General features: G+C 42.3%; 1 protein-coding gene across 7 annotated transcripts in view; it reads right to left on the reverse strand.

Moving 5' to 3' along the window:
• Positions 1–19,760, reverse strand: part of MIER1 (MIER1 transcriptional regulator) — a 346,656-nt gene that overhangs the window by 272,768 nt on the left and 54,128 nt on the right. For 2 of the 7 annotated variants that reach the window (XM_069232476.1, XM_069232475.1), the window contains exons 3-4: positions 14,118–14,277; positions 5,139–5,281 (exon numbers count right to left, since the gene is read on the reverse strand). In XM_069232476.1, coding sequence (XP_069088577.1) covers positions 5,139–5,281; positions 14,118–14,250 — 276 coding nt within the window. In that variant the 5' untranslated portion in view covers positions 14,251–14,277. Of the gene's footprint in view, positions 1–1,429; positions 2,015–2,045; positions 2,197–5,138; positions 5,282–14,117; positions 14,278–19,760 lie in introns of those variants that run through there. The other 5 variants (XM_069232481.1, XM_069232477.1, XM_069232480.1 and 2 more) reach the window with 3 other exon arrangements.

A 19,760-nucleotide genomic window follows, 5' to 3' on the forward strand; every position in this document is an offset into this window, starting at 1 on the left:
CTTTGTGTTCACTATCTTGGATCAGTAAATGAAGTAAATGGTGCAGTTGTCATTCTGTAGGTGTGTGCAGGCGCAGCGACACATGCGCGCCTACGGAATGATGCAACTGCAAGAGCAGCTGGGTCATCACGTCTTTTTCCTTTTTTTGTTTGTACTTCAGAGCATCAGAAAAATGTATTATTAGCAAAGCCAATAGATAAAGAAGGGGAAAACTGTGGTGTTGCCAATGCTTGTTTTCGAATTGTTCCTTTGCATTTTATACTTCTATCACGAAAGTGTGAAACTAAAATATCACAAATGTATTCTAATATGTTTGTGTAATGTACATCAGCAGACAATCATGGAAAAAACTACTTTACACATAAAACGTCAAACGAATGGAAATGTACATGAAAGCAAATCATGCTTTTTTAGAGCATCAAACCTCTATTACTATGACGAGTGCCTGTCTATGCATTCAAGATTCCATCGCGCAATACTCGCTTGTTGAATGAAAATGAAAAACATGCTACGATGCCATATATACAACGCTTTGCAACTATAACCTCTATTAGGAAAATCACAGATAAGCATGACATGTTAAAAAATAGGATATATCTTTCAAGCCTCCCCCTTCCCCTTAGGAAAGGACATTCAAAAGCTTCTCAGCAAATTATGGGTACAAAATACGCTTTGTTTACAAATATACTACAGAATAGCAAAGTCGTGTGTCAAAACAATCAACGTGTTTTGGAAAAACTGAAACAAAGTCAATTAAAAAAAAATAAACAATGGTAAAGAGTTTACTGTACTAACACTCAAATTGAAATTAATGGTCTCCCGTGCTTTTTGAGAGGGGGTGGGGTTCAAAAAGGTCACTATAGTTGCCGACAAGCCTTCCTACTGAAAGACATCAAGGATCGCCCCTGCAACACTAGTAAACAAGGGGGGGGGTGAAAGAGAAAATGAAAGGCGCCCAGCAGCTGTCATCATCACAGAGCCCGCTGGCTCAGACGGAGCACAGCGTAGGGAGGAAAAACGCGCGCACTTCGTTTAGGCTGAGAATCCGTCGAGAAGCCGCGTTAACTGCGCACCTCACTGATGCAGGAAGCAGGCTTATGCGGCGTTAGATCACAGGTCAGGCCGCCCAACCCAAACTCTCGCCACTCAGGGCAAACTCAGCATCAGAAGTTTAAAACATACGGTCCACGGCCCAGAGACAGACTATCTTTGATAAGCAGGCGAAAGAAAATGCGTGCTGCAGTGTGAGGTGCTGAACTGCAACGAGAAGCATTAGAAAGGAAAGTGTGTGAAAATCATGAAAGCGAGCGGGATGCAAAGGGATAGATCGATACAGTGGAACAGGTGAAAAATGTGGATAGACTCACGAATGTCAGATATGTAGGAGCAAAGATTTGGCACATAACAGGTAACTACGAATTTCCCTTACCATGTTTGCTCTTGATCAGACCGTTGTTATGGCATGTATGAACGTTACACAAAACTGGGGCTTAGAGGGTCCCCAGATGTAACTCTGCAAGGGTGCCAACTCTTAATGCTGGCGGATGAAGGCGGAGATTGGCGAGGGGCTTGTACAGACACAAAGTAGCTGTCACAGCCCTCACTGAAAGGCGGAAGAGGGTGTCATTGGGCTGCGGCAGAGAATAAATAAGGCAGGTAGACACGCTCTCGGCACACTAGGGGCTAGGCATTAAGGATTAGCAAGGAGTACTATTAAATCCCTCTACACCGTAGGCAAAACGGGTGGGGCTCGATCGGCATTCGCACATCTGCACAGAAACAGACTGCTTTCCCTCCGCAGTGGCTCCTGTGCGCGCGTTGCAGCAGATGGGCGGGGCAGCGATGCTGCTCTTGCTTGTGCCGGGTTACAAAATGATAAAGTTGTGCTCTAGAAGCAACAAGTTACCGGGCTAGCTACGAGTGCTGTAATTAAGGATTCTCGGGCCTCCCTACCCTGCCCTCCACCGGCCGCTGCCGGGACAGCTTGCGCACTGAAAAAGACACGCACACCCTGCCCATTGCTAGATTTGGACTTTCTGCCTTACCTCCGCCATATTTGTCGTACCGAGGGTCACATTGCGGGTCACCGGGAGAGCCCGGATGCACAGAAAACAGCACAACAGAAACAGCGTGAGTGACTGCGAAAGCGGGAACCAGGCCCGAGTCGTCGGGGGCCCTTCACAGCCAATCGGAACTTGCCAAAGGCAGACCGAAACATCCTCACAACCAATGGTACCGCGAAAGGGGACGGAGCAAATTTAGTCGGAGCCAATGGGAGCACCGAACAGGATGTAGAAAACAGCTGGGCCAATAGAAGCAGGGATACAAATATGCCACAGCCAATAGCACAGCCGAAAAGAAACGACAACAGAAGCAGAGAATTTGAATGGGAATAAAATGAGCCACCATGGCTAATATAAATGCACTTCAAGGAGATGATTTTAATTTCCCTTCCGTAGTACACGTCCAATTCGCGATCGTTCTGCACAGGTAGTATTTTGCGAGAGCCGGTACAGACTACCAGACCTACACATGTACATATGTCAGTACTTCATTCCCAAGTTGCCTAACTAATCAATTTAAACGGAAACTGCTATCTGCTAAGTCTGTGCGTTTTAATATGTTGCCCTACTGTGCTCCTTACATCCGTTAAGCGCTTGATTAGTTTAGTTGTTATAACGATAGGCCGTGGAAAGTACGGAATAAATCATGTGAAGAAGCGTAAATAATCATTATTTTGTGTAAACCCCAGCAGTATGACATTTTAAATTTCAATAATTAAACGTCATTTTAACATCTCAATGCTGAAAGAATTATACGTGTGGGTTACCGAAACCTAGTTTTTAAGACTGCATATGGACAACTAGTTCATTTTGATAGGTGTTTGCTTGCCATCACCTCTTATAGTTATGATATGACAATATGTGCAGCATTCGTACCTCACCATCGGCTGTGGACGAGGTGTCATCATAGTTTTAGTGACATTTTATAATACCAAATAGGTCTGTTTTCTGCCGTGACCATTCACATCATTCAAATAAAGAGGGCACCCCCATCTGAAATGTATTGTGTACAGTGCGGCACAACGTTTATTGGTGCTCGTTACTAGAGTCACTTAAAAAAAACTTACTAGGGCTAGGAGAGCTATATTAATCCACAAAATACATGAATATGCATCGAAATATATCAATAGCGGACTACATTTTAAATGCAAGTTCTTCAGCTTTCAGGTATTTTATGAACTCCTTTCTATTAAAAATCTGGTTCAACTTTAAGATTCAGGTGACTTAACTGATTTAAATAAAGCATTATTTTTTGCTTTAGGATAACAGTATTTTTGAAATACAAATCATATAAAAGGGTGGTTGGACTCATACTGGCAGCTGAAAGTGATCACCCATAAAGTATTTTTTTCCGTAACTAACTCATTCTAGCCACATCACAAGCTTAGTTTTAAGAGATTCTGTTTTGCCTTCTTTTTCAAGTGGGGTGAGGTTATAAAAGCCATTTCACCTGAAAATCGTATTCATCCCACTCCTATTTACCATTATATCAAATAACATATAGCAACGCAATCACCACTTTTAAACTGCTTCTTATCCTTCCAGATATATTGCTTCTAATTTCTAAAATCCCTCTCAAACTTTCAAAGTGAGGTGGTTAAAATAAACGAAATTTAATTCTTGTGAGTGTGCCTAAATCTCACAAAATGTCCAGTTTAGTTTTTATTTGTATGTACCAACATGGCCATGAAAAATGAAAGTATTGTCACCACCCTCTAATTAGTTCAACGTTTCCAATTATCTCATCTTTAATATCTGAAATGGTTTGCTTCGGCCAGGGCAGTGCTTAATTTGTAAATCAATACGTGCCGGTGCCCAAAGCCCTCCTTTTAAACACGCGGTTACTGCATTTAAATGTGCGAGCATAGAATACTGAGGCGGCGTAATCCTGAAGCCATGTCGGCCTCTTCAATCCATTTAAAGCCACTCTCTGCCCCTTCAGCTCACTCTTTCAGCTCTCTGCTTTCTACCTTTGTGACGCTTTTTCGGTTTTTTTTTCCTCCATCTTTCCCATATGTGTCTTTTGGTCGCTGTAAATGCTTGAGGCAGAAGAATAAGCCCTGGCCCTCAAAAATAAGTGTGGTGCTCAGCACCGGAAACAACAAGCACAAATTAAGCACTGGGCCAGGGTACATGACTTATTGTGTGAAAAAGCCCATGCATGTCGTCGGTCTTTCTTTAGCAGACCGCAGAATAGTTATTTTTTAAGATTAGGTGTGAAGGAGAGGCTTAGTTTAATGAGCAGAGAGCAGACAATAACATCACACTGTTTTTGAAGGACAGGTACTTTTTTCTTCTTTGTGGAATTAGCAAAAACAGAGGGCGTGATTTAGAGTTTGGCAGAGAGGATGACTCCGTCACCAAGGAGACGGATATCTCTCTCCGCAGTATTACAATTCTATCATAGTCTATGGAGCTTGTAATATGGCGAATGGGATATCGTCACGTTTGTGACAAAGTAACCCTTCCGCCAAACTTCAGGCCCAGAATCATTTTCCTGTGTCACACTCCTCTAAAGAAGGCCTTAAACAAGGGAATTCAGGTTGCCTCTAGTCTGATAGCATAGTTTGGCTGGGCTTTGCTTTTGTTGGAGATAAACATTTCATGATTAGCTGGTTTAAATAAAACAGAAAGCACACCACCTCCATGTTCACTATGACCCAATATTTACTACAGTATTGAACATTTCGGACTAAAATGGTTCCTTCAAGGGAGTACTGGGATCATTTACTAGCCAAGATCAATTTAATTTGATGTGCCATCACATGTATTTTATCGTTTTTTGTGGCTACGCATTATTTGCCATTTACGATAAACCACCCAAAGTTGGATTTGTATGAATGAACCAGGACATAATGTGCGCACAATTTCACTAAACAACACAGAATTATGTCTCAGTCTAATATCACGTTTCCGTGGCCACGTAAACGATATTCCTCGTAAGCTTACGACCATGCAGATAATTTAGAGATGAGACCTATACTTTGTAAGCCTTTTCTACTGTTCAGGATCAGATAGTATTTTATAGTTGTCTTATTTTTCCTATAAGCACATCACGCATGCACACGCAGTTACCTCCTGGCTTTCTTCATCTTCTGGCAATTTGGAAAGCTGTGCTTTGCCAATTGTTGTCACTTTGCTTTTTCTTCGAAAAGTTCTTTTAGGAACAATTCTTGCTTTGTTGTCCAAATATTCTTTATGACGTCTTTTGGTTGAGCCTATGAAAAGAAATGTGTTTTCACATCCAATTAAATGATTTTAGAAAATGACAGCTTAACTTGGGCATTTTATTTTTGATTATGCTGTAGACTGCACACAATGTAGGCAGAGAAAAGTAGGGGAAAGAAAACAGAAGAGGAGAGAAAATCACAATAAGAGAGCAACAATATTCAAAGAAGTCAAAAGAATAGTAATCTTTTCATAAATCTGCAAAAGCCAGTAATAGTTACTCCTGTCTGATTATCCGAGAGAGCACATTTTGAGAACTGAGAACCTCTTGAAGGTTTTTACTTCAGGTTGTCTTGTCAGGTTGCCAGAAATTGAGTGTGTTTGGGTGATAAACTAGCTCCAACCCATTAAAGTATTTAATTAGAATTCACTCTGGTGTTGACATAAGGTCACTTTCATGATCTCTTATGTTCAGAAATATGATTAAATGTCTTCAGAGTGAAAATCAGATAAACAGCCACATTCCGAAGACCATTTATGGAGGTAAACCAGCACAAACAGCACATCTTTTGGCCGAGTTTTGAGTTTATCAATTCTCGTACCACTACCTTGCACATGCTGTGTGACAAGAAGGTTAATACTCTGGTTGCTCACAAACAATTAGCCACCTACCTTTGAAAACATTACTTGTTTCCTCGGAATTTAAGTTCCAATCAAATCCAAGGTTTTAGACCTTATCCATAAGGTTGGTGGAAGGCCAGTAGTTGACTCAGTGGTTGCGGTAGGTCAAACTATACTTGGAATTAAACCTCAGTAGTAGCCACATTCAATTTCAAGTTGCCTTTTCCTAAACATTCAACAATCTTGAAGAAGCTTGAGTCCATGTTGGCAAACATGTCCATTGACACTGAAATAAATTTATGAGCCACTGGCATATGAATGGAAATTGAGCCCTTCTGCTCTCATAAATTCTAAGAGAGGCCTAATGAAAATATTAAAGGTGTCACAGATGAACTAAAAGGGCCATGCTTAGCTTGTTGTTAACAAATAATGTCTCTCTTAGAAGGAAGGAAGCCAGTAGGATGCTCAGAAGTTCCCACTGCTACTGCCCTACGATGTGTTGTGAGTAGACCATGGTCAACCATACTGAAGGCTAAAGTCATGGTCACTACATACAATTATTTGTGTGACATATTTGATGCTGTCTCACCAATGTAACAGTCTAGGCATTTCCAGTTTTTAAATGGCCTCTGCCAGATGAGGACAACATGGAATTAGAAGTCAACCAGGTATTCACATACTTAGTAGCAGTGACACAGAATTAGCAAACTAAACTTAAATGTTTATAAACATGGATTTTATATATCAAGCAGTGCCCAGAATGCATTTTACCATAGTGAATATGTGCAGCAGACCCTCTCCTATGTAGAGCATGCATGACATGAGGCAAGTACATAGTTTCATTGTTTTCAATAAATGTCACTAACCACTCTTTATTTGTTAATGTTTGAACTATCATTTTTAAGTGTGAACATAATGGTTGTGTTTTTAAAAATATACCTTTAAGTCACTACATAACAGTCATTGATCTATACATTGTTACATTTAGAAAACTGCAGTCTCAATTTTCACTGAAAAAAACAGACTGACTTGAATGGGCAGAGATGACTCCTCTGAACATAACAGAATACGTAGTGTGGGGCTGTGAGCCTCCTTGTTGACATTAGTGTCACATCCTTCTTGAATGTGAAATCCTGCTTGACAGAACCACTGGGTGTGGACTTGAAAGGAAATTGTTGGAAATTAGGTTTCTGGATGGCAGAGGTATGCACCCTGTCCAAGTAGGAACCTCAATCCTAGTCAGGGTAAGTCAGATACACACTAAAAGTAACCTGGGCTTAACCTTTGGTAGCTTGGCTCATAGCAGTCAGGCTTAACTTAAAAGCCAATGTGTAAGGTATTTGTGCAACACTTCAAACAGTAACACAGTGAAGACACCACAAAAAGAGTCCACACCAAGTTAGAAAAATAGATTATAGTTTAATAAATAAAACAAGACCAACTCGACAAAAATCCAATAATTCAAAGTCAAGACATGAATTTTAAAGGAATAATTGTGAAAACAGTTCTTAGAAGCACCAAGCGTCTATTGGGGTATCTGGTTGCGCTGAACCAGGACGAAGTCAAGCGTTCAGGCCCCCTGCAATGGAATGCAGGCCAGCTACAGGACTCACGCAGGGCCCGCTGAGCAAAAGTACTTTAATCCTTGTCACACCACAAGATGCGTCGATGATCCCCACGCAGTTGTGGTGTTGGACCGGATTTCTCCATATAACTGCGGTGATGCATTGGTTTTGAGTGCGATACATTGGTTTTTGAGTGCAACAGTTCAGAATGCGATGCGCCGGGTTAATCCATGCTAGAGGGGCAATGTGTCAATCTTCTTCACACAGTGGTGGTGATGCGTTGGTTCCAAAGCAGTGGTTTTGAAGGCAATTCAGCAGTTTCGAGGGCGATGCGCCAACCCAGTCCCTGCAGCAGCGGTAATGCATCGATCCCAATCTTACAGCAAGCAATCCATCAGTTCCGATCGTCGGGACAGCGTAGATATGCATGTTCCAACAGGGGGAGCATTTTATACTCACATCCAAGTGCCCTGAACTGAATTGGCACCCTTTGGCAGTACAAGACTTGTAGTAAGCAACGTCCAGATGCTGTTTGTAGATAGGAGAGAAGTCTTTGATGTTCCTGAGAGTTCAGAACAGGAGGCAAGCCTGTAAGCCCTTGAAGTCACTTTGGTTCTGGGAGGTAGAGATGCAGGTCCAGTCCTTCTCACTCTCAGGTAAGAGGGGAGCAGGTTAGCTCAGCAAAGCAGGAGCCCAGCAGAGTAGCAGCTCAGCAGAGTGGTAGTCCTTGTAGCAGCACAGCAGTCCTTCTTCCTGACAGAGTGTCCACGGGTCCAGAAGTGTACTTTGTTGGTGGTGTTAGAGGTCTAGTACTTATACCCAGTTGTGCCTTCAAACTGACTTCAAAGAAAGGTCTTTAATGTGCACAGAGGCCCTCCCTTCCCGCCCTGGCTCCAGACCCACTACTAGGGGTTATGCAGCTCTTTCTGTGTGGCAGGACACTGCCATTTCAGGTGTAAGTGTCAGCTCCTTCTACCCATCCTGCTCAGGATGTTGATGGCATATCAATCACACTTAAGGTCCCTTTGTGTATGGCTGTCTAGAGGGAATGCACAAACCCAGCTGTCACCAAACCACAGACGTATGTTGGAGACAGACAGTAGGCACCAAATGGCCACAGTAAGAAAATGTCAACTTTCTAAAAGTGGCATTTTTAGAACTGCAATTTAAAATCCTATTTCACCATAAGCTGTGATTTTACGTTGTCATTTCAGAGACACCAAACTTGACAAACCTATCTCTTCCAGAATGGGAATTACACTTATAAGATGTAATAAGATGATCCCAACGTTATCCTATGGGAGAGATTGTTTTGCAGTGGTGAAAAACAAATTTGGGAGTTTTCACTACCAGGGCATGTAAAAGCGAAAATACATGCTCTGCCTTTTACCTACATTGCACTCTTCCCTGGGGGTTATATAGGGCCTACCTTAGGGGTGGCATATATAAAAAGGAAAGGTTTACGTCTGGCAAAAGGTTTGACTATCGGGGACGCTGCCAGGCGGGTAGGTTTAATAACCTACGAGTGACGTGAAAACTAATGTCAGCTCCAGTACCTGGCATGCGAGTCCTAGGAGCTCTATCCTGATACCGGGGATGGGCGACCTTATTTGACATAGCAAGTAGATAAAAGTAAGTGACTGTTTTGTATTTCTCTCCCAAGTAGGGTCAGTATTATTTTATTTTGGAGAAGTTGTAAAAGCATTTTTGGTCCTGATGAAGCGTCAATGGATCCAGCTGGACCACCAGACGGGAAACATGTAGACCTGAAGACTAGAGGCACCATAATTGGTTTAATCCTCTTGCATAATTGCTGAGAGCACGTGAGCATTACCACTCACCCTTCGACTCTCGTTTTTTAATCTTGGTCTCCATCTTACTAGCACTGATTAAAACTTATGATTAATACTATATGATGGATAACCAATTTTATTATTTCATTCTCTCCACTGTTGCTTGAGTACCTGAATTTTGTTACTCCTTCATATGATCTAATTCCATCTATCCGAGCAATACGGTTAAGAGCCCCCCTCGGGGCGCCCGTTAGGCATTGCAGCACCGGCTTAACGAGGAGCTTTCCCAATGATGAAACTAGTCATCCAGTGAGATGCTTGAGGGTTCTCGCTCCTGTCATATTAGGTCTCCCTCCTCTTTTTCTTCTTGATTGGAACAGTGTACCTCTTTTTCTTTAGAAAAGGTTTAACTTGCCAGGTCGACATGGCAGTTTAAAACTGCACACACATGCTCTGCAATGGCAGGCCTGAGACATGGCGAATGGGCTGCTTAAGTGGCTGGCACAATCAGTGCTGGCCGCCCACTAGCAGCTTTTAAATTACAGGTCCTGGGCACATGTAGTACACTTTACTAGGGGGTTATAAGTAAATTAAATTTGCCAGTTGGTTATGAGCCAATTTTATCATGTTTTAGGGGAGAGGCAACAAGTTTTTAGCGCTAGTTATCAGTGGTAAGGTGCACAGAGTCCTAATGCCTGTGAAAACGAGGTCAGCAATTGGAGGGAGGAAGGCAAAAAGTGGAGGGGAAGGCTACCCTAAGGCTGTCAGGTCTAACAGAAAGGAAACAGGATGGAAAAATATTTATTGGGTAGCACTATCTGGTTGCTGGAAAACCCTACTTTTTCTACCATACTTCTGTTGCTGGTAAAGTAATGTAAGGTAAAATGTATTGTTTAGTTACTTAAAACCATAACAATATAAAGAACAAATATCAGTCAAATACATTACTTTATCAACACTTCAAAAAAGCCCCCCACTAGCATATCATGAAAATGTGCAAGAAAACCTACATTTGATTTGCGTCCTTGAAAATTTCAAAAACACACGATACACACACACACACCCACACATAGATATATAAGGAGGCTTAATAGAGCCACTAAATCATTAATTTCTTAAGGGCACGATTACATCATACTAACCAAACACTTTAATCTAAAAAATCTTTTTTTTTTTAAATTAAAAATTTACCTAATCTTTCAAATGAGCCCAAACTACACACTTAAGGTAAAACATAATAAATATTGTCTCTTTGTTACATTCAATGTAAACATTACACTCCTCTTTATTAAACAGGCCTCAATGCATAACACTGGTCGCTCCCACTATATTCTGACAACCAAAGAAGTATTATTAAAGTGCAGTTCTGTTGCTGGCTTTATTGTGGGTACAGTGAATGCCTCAAGCTGGATGTTAGTGTAACTGTATAAGGACACTGGGTTTACCATAGTATGCTCCCTACACCCACACACACCCAGCCCTCAGAGCACAAGATTAGTACAGCTGAAGACTTCCGCCATCTTGAAAGTGCCCAAAGAGAATAAGGGTGGCCCAGGAACTTTCACCTCATTGGTTAGGGCAAGCCCTGAAGTTATTCACTATCTGTCGAGAGAGTTGAAGGACTAGACCTGCTCTCTCTTATTCCCAGGACAAAGAAGTGTACTCCAGGGGTCACAATGTTGACCTCTTGTTCAAGGGTTAGCTACAACAAGCTAGCATACACATTTCTGTGCAATTGCTCAGCTGTCTAGTGCACCGGGACCTGGACTGGATCTGGTGTTTGGCCTCTGTCTTACATCCTGTGAGTCTCTAAGTGCATCCAAGATTGTAGGGGCTTTAGAAGTGTACTTGTGTGGTGGACTGGGACTTAAAGGACTGAAGCCAGAAGGTAAAATCATTGACGAGGATGTACCAGTTTGGTCTAGCAGACCTGCACTCCATCACAGTCAGCCTTAAACTGCACCTAGGTCCCAGTCTACCGCTCCATTGATTATCGTTGGCACTTCATGCTTCTTGGCACTATTCCTACTTAACACTTTAAACATTCATATCTCCATCCCCCTTAAAGGATTTTAGAATTTTGTTTATTACATTGTACTCTTTTTCTAATTTGGTTCACAATTTTTATTTTTTTACATTTAAATTTTCGGTACAGTTTTGGTACACCATAATACTTTACAAATTGTCCTAGGTTAAGTCTGTCTGCCTGCTCTGTGCCACAGTTACCAGGGATTGAGCTCAGGTTAATTTAGTGGTTTTGAGGATTAACTCCGCCATGGGTTGTGGTTATTCCCTGAGGTAGGTAGTCAGCCACTCCAAAAAATAATTCAATTCCTTACAGTAGCCATCTTTCTATTGTTCACCAGTGAGTCCCTTCTAGTCCTCCTCAGCCACTCCACCTCCCACATCCAGCTGAGCTAGAGAAAAAAATCCTAACGCAAGTTTTTGCAGTCCTAACTGAAGTAAGTTTTTAAAGTTTTTACTGTTAAGCTACAGGGACCTAACCAGGGCCTAACAGTACTTTTAGGAATTTGGAAAAATGCCCAATTAAAAAATGCAACTTATCTAAAGGCAATTCTTGGATTTACTCAAGTAGTCACTTATTGACCAAGTGGTATCAGCAAATGCAAAGTCGCAGGCCCCACCCCTGTTCCACCAATGTAGGAAGCTGGCTATCTATATGGTGCACTGAAATGAAGTACACTGTGCAGAGAGTCCGGTGGATCCCCAAAGGTTTGCAGAGGCAGAAATAGATAAGTCTAATGCTCTATTTATGAGCGAGCAGTTAGACTTATCAAGGAGTCATGTAAAGTATTTGTTGTACTCACAGAGGCAATACATGAGACACACACTCAAAGAATAAATCCGAGACCAATTTGGAAAAATACCAGTTGCTTTTATATATGCTTTGAATCAAAGAACTTCGTTATAAGGTAAGCATTTTTTAAATTAAAAATACATTTCAGTTTCAAAAAATTTCAGGATCTTCAATGTTAACCTATGGGAGGAAAACAAGAATGCAGTTTTGCAGGTAAGTACACAACTTACAAATTCAGTCTTCAGGGTTTTAGGTCAACACCAGGCAAGGTTCAAATCTGCACCAAGAGTGCAACCCCAGCATCACAGGGGCAGCCGGGTGCACAGGTTGAATTCAGAGTCGGGTGTCCGATGTTAACCAATGCGGATTCGGGGTGAATGAAGATGCGTTGCTCACAGATAAGTAAGAGCGATGTCAGAGGTTGGTCTCCTGGGGTTGGAGGAAGCACCGGGGGGAGGGGTACGGGCACAAGGCAGCACCAAACTTACACCCTCAGAAGCACAGGGACGGCCGGGTGCAGAGTGCCAACACAGCATTGGAGACAGGGGGTAACCAATGAAGCGCCGCCTACAGGTAGGTAAAGCAGGGTCAGGGGTCGATCTCCTGGAGTTGAGGTAAGAACAAGGGGGCCACAAGGCAGCACCAAAGTACACCATCAGCAGCACTGGTGTGGCTGGGTGCAGAGTTCCAACACAACGTCGGGTGTCCAATGTTATCCAATGGAGGTGATCAGTTTCAGAAACGGGCTGCAGGCTCTGGCCAGGAGGCATGACGAGGACAACCCACAGCTGCCCAGGTAAGTAGAGATGCCAGGGGTTGTAGGGATGCCAGGGGTCCAGCTCCCCAAGGCCCAGGGGCTCTGGATGCAGGGGTGTCTTTTGGCATCGGAAACAGCTTGCTGGGCAGGTCACGGTCCGGGGGAGTCCTCGGATTGAGGCTGCAGATGTCACTGTGGAGTCAGGCAGGGGTCAGCCCACGGTGGACTCTTGTTCAGAAGTGCTAGGGGGGGCATTCCCAGGCCAGTGGGCCACTTGGACTCGGCCTGTAGACATCGGTTGCAGAGGTGGACCCAGCGGCTGTTTTGCGGTTCCTCAGGAAGACAACTTCTTCTTTGAAATTGGTTTCTTTTGGATTGGTCCATTGTCCACAGGAGTTCTTGGTCTTTATCAAAGACAGGCAGTCGTCCCAAGGCTTTGGCGGTCGCTGGGCTGCAGGACAAGTCATATTTTTGGGTGCAGGTTCTTCGATGGCTGCAGACAGGCCGGGAGTGCTGGGGCAAAGTCTGTTGGTGTCTTCAGTCTTCTCTGCTGGTGCGAATTCTCTGGTGTCAGGCTGTTCTTAGGGCAACAGGAATTTGAGTTCTATGATTCAGGAGTGCTCCCTAAATACTGAATTTGGGGGCATTACAGGGAGTTCCAGGTGGTAGCCAATGGGCTACTCACCTTTAGGGTGACCACACCCTTCTTATGACCTCTTCCTTTGGGAAGTGGGCATACCCCTAATCCTATTGGCCCAATTCCTTCCACACAAGACGGAAGAATTTAAAACGTAGTGTCCACTACATCTCGTCCACCTTTGGGGTGAGACTGGCATGAAGTGGGCACTCATCCTAATTTAACAAATTTTAATGGCAGTCCTGCCACCAAAAGTGGGGTCAGGAACTGGAGGTCAGTCCTGGCATTCTCTACCAAATCAGCAAATCAAACATCCTGAAAGGAAGGGGTTAACTACTAATGAATGGATTTGTTATTTGGTCAATAAATGTCTGACTGGGAGAGTTGACAAGTGCTTCCGTATGTGAGAAGTGAGCTGGGAGAGGAAGGTGCTCATAAATGTATTGACCATTTGCTGCGAACAACAGCATTAATGGATCTTTATTACCCTTTCCCTCACTATGTACCTTCATCTTTTAATTTTGGGATGGGCAATTAAAAGCTTGTTATGCTCCAGGCAATAATGCTTAAAGGACTAGGCTAAAACAAACTAATAGCTTGCCTGTGAGACAATTGTTTTCTTATGAACATTTACAACAATGCTGATTTTTTAATTCACTGTACTGCACAGAAGGAACAATAAATATTTAACTCACTCTGATTATGAGCACTCTTTAAGTGAGAATAAATCCTCTGTCTTCGTGATAAAATCTGACCACAGATTAGGCACTGGAACTTTAATTTTCCGTCACTGTCTTGTTTGGTGCAGTAATATTCTTCCTTTGTCATTTTCTAAATCCTATAAAAGGCAACAGCCTCAGGAAAAAAAGAAAAACAATGTTACATTTTTCAAAATCAGTTTTAGCAATCCAGGCATATCATTTCAATTTCCCAGCCACTAGCCGAGCATACAAGTGTGTATCATTCAGACTTTATCGGCAACCAGGATGAGTTTGCCTTATCTTTTAAACAAGTTTGACAAATTAAATTGTGCCTTCCGGCAACAATAGGCCACTATGGTTAGTGAGGTCCTTTTAAAACTACTTTCTTTTTCAGACAAAATGGGGCACTATAATTAAACTGTAAAAAATTGCATAATTTAACTTTGCATTTGTGCTTTTGGCTCTCCCTCCTTTCCCAAGGCTTGTTCAGACAGACAAAATAGGGGTGAACAGCATTTCATATAGACAGGTTTCCCCCTTTACAACACATTCCTGCCACTCGACTCCCTTAGTCAGGCCCTTTTCCTCTAACTCATTTGGTGGCTGCATCTGTAAGCTCCTTTAATAAAGACAATTTTTATAACTTGCTTTTTAGATCACTTCATACTCAACGTCAGTATCAACTATCTCACCATGCTTTCCACATCTTTCTTTCATGAGCCAAGGAAGAAGAGAAAGACAAAGGAACAGGCTCATGTGGAACCATGCACTTGAGAGATTATCTCTTACTGATCTGGCCTTTCCACCCTCTCGCTCCTCCTACAGTCGAAGTATTGAATAGAGCAGGGAGTTGATGTGCTGTGTTGGACATCTGCCATATTGTCATAACACAGTGAGACAGGCAGAACAAATACCTTTTTTGCAAAAAGAGAGTCTACCAGTGGGAGTAAACAAAGTATACAATTTTATTATAATTGTGGAACACAATCCTACCATTTGTAAAGTACCATAACATTCAGAATCTGAGCTACTTCTCCATATGGTTTGGGGATTTTCATTAACTGGGTTGGTGCACTTTGTCTATTTTTTTGGTTAGTTTAAACTGGAAAGGCAAGGCACTAAGCACATGTGAGAATGAGAACAGAGATAAATAAGGAGAGAGAGGTGAGAAGAGAAAAATGGATGATCATGAAGGCAGAGGGAAAGTGTGAAGCAGAAGGAAGGCAGAAGAGGAGAGGGCAATTATGAGGAGATAGAAGAGAATGGTAATAGGATAGGGAAATGGTGGGTGAAGTTAGATGAGACAGAAAGAAGCCAAGGAATAGAGGAGGATAAAACAAAATCTGAGGAGACAAAGAAAGGAGCCGGGTGAGGTGAAAAACAAATATGCAAGAAAAATGAGGAATGGGAGAAAGGACGATTTGCACCATAGGAGGTGAAGGTATAGTAGAAAGGTGACCAGAGAATGTAGATGAAGGATTGGGCCAAGGGAGAAAAAAAGGAAATGAAAGAGTGAAAAGAGACAAGAGAGCACGGAAAAAGATAAGTAGGGAGGAAAGATGAGAGGAAAAAGAACAAAGAAAGGAGAAGATAAATGGCTATCAAGTGCATGGTTGCTTGAGAAAAAAATCCACATCCCTCGCAATGAGTTGCTGTACCCAATGAAACAATCATGTAAATACATTTCAACAACCATAAACGTTAAGATTGATTTGTGAGATATAATAATCCCTATGAATCCTACCACAGATGTTTCTCAGACACACTGCGGCCACACAGTTGGTTCCACAGGTTGAGCTGAATCCCACACAAAAGTTGCAAGCTTTTGGGAAGAGAAGTGTAGAAATGCTCAATGGCCACTGAGCCAGAGAACTCCTGTGAATTCCCATGGGTAAAAGCAACTAAACTGCAGCAAATTGAGGGAGGATTGTGTCTGCATGTTGATTGTGACAGTCTTTCATTGTGATTTTTGAGCCTGCTGTGTGACCTGATTGATGGGGCTCAGAGAAGACAAAGAGGAGAGACGGGTGATGGCCGGTGTCTCGTGACCAGCCAAATTCAGCATCCTGCCTGGTTAGGGATGAAGGACCTGATTTAGGTCTTCGTGGAGGGAATACTCCATCACAAATGGGATGGATATCCTGACCACAATATTACGATCCCCATAGGAGCTAATGGGGTCGTATTACACCAGACTGGCTATCCGTCATGTTTGTGACAAAGTATTTCCCTCTGCCAAAACTAAGCCAGGCCCCTAAGTCTAGACATAATGAATTAGGAACAAGTGGTGCCCAGCACATGCCTTCCTCCCTCATAAAAATGGATCTGAATAGGAGCAAGCACGTTTAGGTTAATCTAAATCCCATAAACAGGAAAAGTCGACTTGCCTAATTGAAACATTTTTACTTGTGGATAAATAGTACAGCTTAGATGCTAGCTTACTATATCTTCACTGTAAACAAATAAAAAATAACTGTTGCTTTGAACATGGCATTGTGATCCAGGAAAGTTTGGTCTTTAAACGCTTGGGTGAAAATCATCAACATGCATATCCTGCCTAACAAAGTTATAGATTTATGAATGTACCAGAGAATATTCCTAAATACCCGATATGTAAAATTAGGTTGACAGTTTTGGCTGTGTAAGAGATTTTAACAACTGTGATTGTTAGAGCACCTCTCCTTACAATGCATTCACTTAAATATGATGGTTTGTCTTTTTCCTATACAGAACATTTTTGATATCTCTTACAGCTGCTCAATATTTCAGCAAATAAAGAATAAAGTTGCTGATTTACTTTTATTGGACATTGATAAAATTGTGTAGCCACTGAATAATAAACATCTAGGTCTGATTAATGGAACACATCCGAATAAGAACATCTCATAGTAAGCTAATGGGAACTTATTGGAATCCCAGAAAGAAAGACACCTGCATATAACATGATTCAGATATTAAGCTATTATTTATTTGCTGAAAGAGGACCACAGTAAAATAGCACTCTGAACGTGTTTGTAATTGTAAAGATATAAATGCATTTCTGCATTTACAGAATAAAGCAATATGCTTTATTCTTTGTTCAACTAGGGCACTCTGCAGAAATTAAAATATAATAGTAGATTAAAAAAACTCAGCCAACACATGTGTCACTCAGGAATGGTGGTCCTTGAGCTTTCTCAGGGCAAAACATGTTGCAAAGTTACAAAGATGAAGAAAATGTCAAGATGAACCAAACAAGAAACACAAATGGATATAATGAGATGGGGACCAATGCCAAATATGAAGTTTTTAGCTAAACAGTCGGACGTGCCCTGTTTGGTAGCACATCACTGAATTTTATTTTGCTGACATTAGTTTGTCTGGGTGACCATTATGCTTGACCAAAATGTGTCAACTGAATCCTTGAACTATACCAACGTCACATTCAAAGGAACACCTTCATTGAATGACAAATAAAGCAAACTTTTCCATTAAATTATTGCCATTTCAATAATTTGCTACTGAATTCTGTATTTTACACAAAGAAGATAATTTGCCCGCTGAAGTATTTGGGGTGCTTTTAGAGCATGATTAAAAGTTATTAACCTGGTTTCTTTCTTTCCTAGAAACACCAAAATATTGGAAAATCTCGTATTATACAACCAAATCTAAAGCATCACTGAATGAACTTCTTAAAGCTAGGATGACATATTCTAAGAAATCTAGCAAAAGTGCATATGCTTTTTTACTAAAGGTCAATGTACAGTATTATGGTGGACAAATTAAATCAGGGAAATGATTACATAATTGTTAGGAAATGCCTCTTTTTGAATGATCACCAACATGTTTTGGACTGATGCTACTGGTTTTTCAACTCTGAGAGAGCACTGAGGCCAGCTAATCAAACCTCGGTAGCAGTGCCCTCACCTTAACAGTGGTCTATTGAATTGGCTTGTGAGCAATTGACATTAGCTAACCTATTTATCAGTTCCTGTGTATGGCACCCAGGTTATCCAGGGCCTGCAAGTTAGAGGGTCACCCCACGGGTTGTGCCACATAAAACATGTCTCCCAGTCTACCACTGCAGACTGGAAGAGCAATACAACACGGCCGACCTAACATAGCCATTTAAAAGTCTGACAAACCCTAACGTCCCTTTTTAATGTGCGTCTGTCACCCCTATGTCAGGCCTAGTGAGCCCTAAGGAAGGGTGAAACATATTTTAAAAGTAGAACATGTATTTAACATGTTCTAGCACTAAAAACACTAAATTATAATTTTTACTATGGAGACTTGGTCGCCCCATTGGCGAGTACAGGGTTGTAAGCCTGTAGAGTACATGGTTGTGACCCTTCAGCAGGAAGCCACACAGGTGTTGGCCCAAAAACCTAGCTTCAAAGATGAAATCACCTTTGAAGAGCAAATGGAGAGCACTTGGGAGAGGGGTTACCCTATTGTTTACGTAGACAGACTTGTTAGGAATGTAAAAACCAGTTGCCAAACTTGTTTTCCATGGTTGTGTAGTTCCCTTGGTAGCCATATCTCTGGATTGGGCTAGGGCACTCTGGATGCCAAGGGAGGGGTTCTGCCATGTTGGAAATGGGCAAGCCCGATGCCACACTTTGCCGGAAGTGGTTATCAGGTGTGAGGGAACCTGGTACTCCACTGGCCACTAACTTCATCGACCCCTGTGGGTATTTTCTGAAGATAAATAGGGCACCCAGAATGCAGATCACAACTGGACTGGAAGAAGGACTGCCCTTCTGCACCAAAGGCCCCGCAAAGATTGGTTGCACCAACTTGGATGGCATCTGCTGAACCTGGTGGCTATCAAAGGAGAAGGGACTGTGCCTACTATGTCCTGCTCATGGAGAGGTCTTCTTCGGAGCCCAGCCAAAGCAAGAGACTCTAAGGCTCAGGTTGTTGCCCTCCTGTTTGTAGTACAGGGTCACAACAGCTGAATAAGCTTACAGTCAAGTTGGTAGCCCAGATCTCCGCATTGTCGCCAACTGCCACCATAGAGTACCAGAGACTAGGACCTAATGCTGAAAGTCCGACCTGAGTCTGTTGGATGCAGGAGAGCCATCCGAGTTCAGCTTGGTCACCCAGAAGATTAGTTATCGCCCAGGGAATGATTTGGCTGTGACCACAATACCGGGTGACTGGACTTCTACCATGACCAAAAGGACTTCGAGGGACGTTGACCCCATCCGTGGACTGAGGAGTAGCTGCAGGAAGACCCCCATCGACCACACCACATCCACAGCATCCTTAAACACCTTCAGCATCCTATATCGCTTGCATCAGGACCACTTCCATTGGAACCTATAGCAAAGAGATAAAAGTGCCTGGAGCTAACTAAAAACTGCTTCTCCCACCAAGGTAACTGTTTCTGAGGAACTTATTGGCCTGAGTTGGCTGCCAAAACTAACTCTAACCGACAACAATTAGTTAAAGCTTGTCATTAAAAAGTTTTTGTGTCAAATTCGTTGAAATTGACGATGCTTGTTCATAGTTGAGTAAAAAGTGCATATTTACTATAAGTTGCAAAATGTATCTCAGTGGCGTAACAAAGTCACCTGCGGTGCCGGGGAGACCGAGCTCCAGGAGTACCCCTCAGCACAGTACAATGGCCTGAGACCTCCTGAGTGAGTCTGG

This window comes from Pleurodeles waltl, chromosome 4_2, assembly GCF_031143425.1.
Source record: "Pleurodeles waltl isolate 20211129_DDA chromosome 4_2, aPleWal1.hap1.20221129, whole genome shotgun sequence".
NCBI classification, from domain to species: domain Eukaryota; kingdom Metazoa; phylum Chordata; class Amphibia; order Caudata; family Salamandridae; genus Pleurodeles; species Pleurodeles waltl.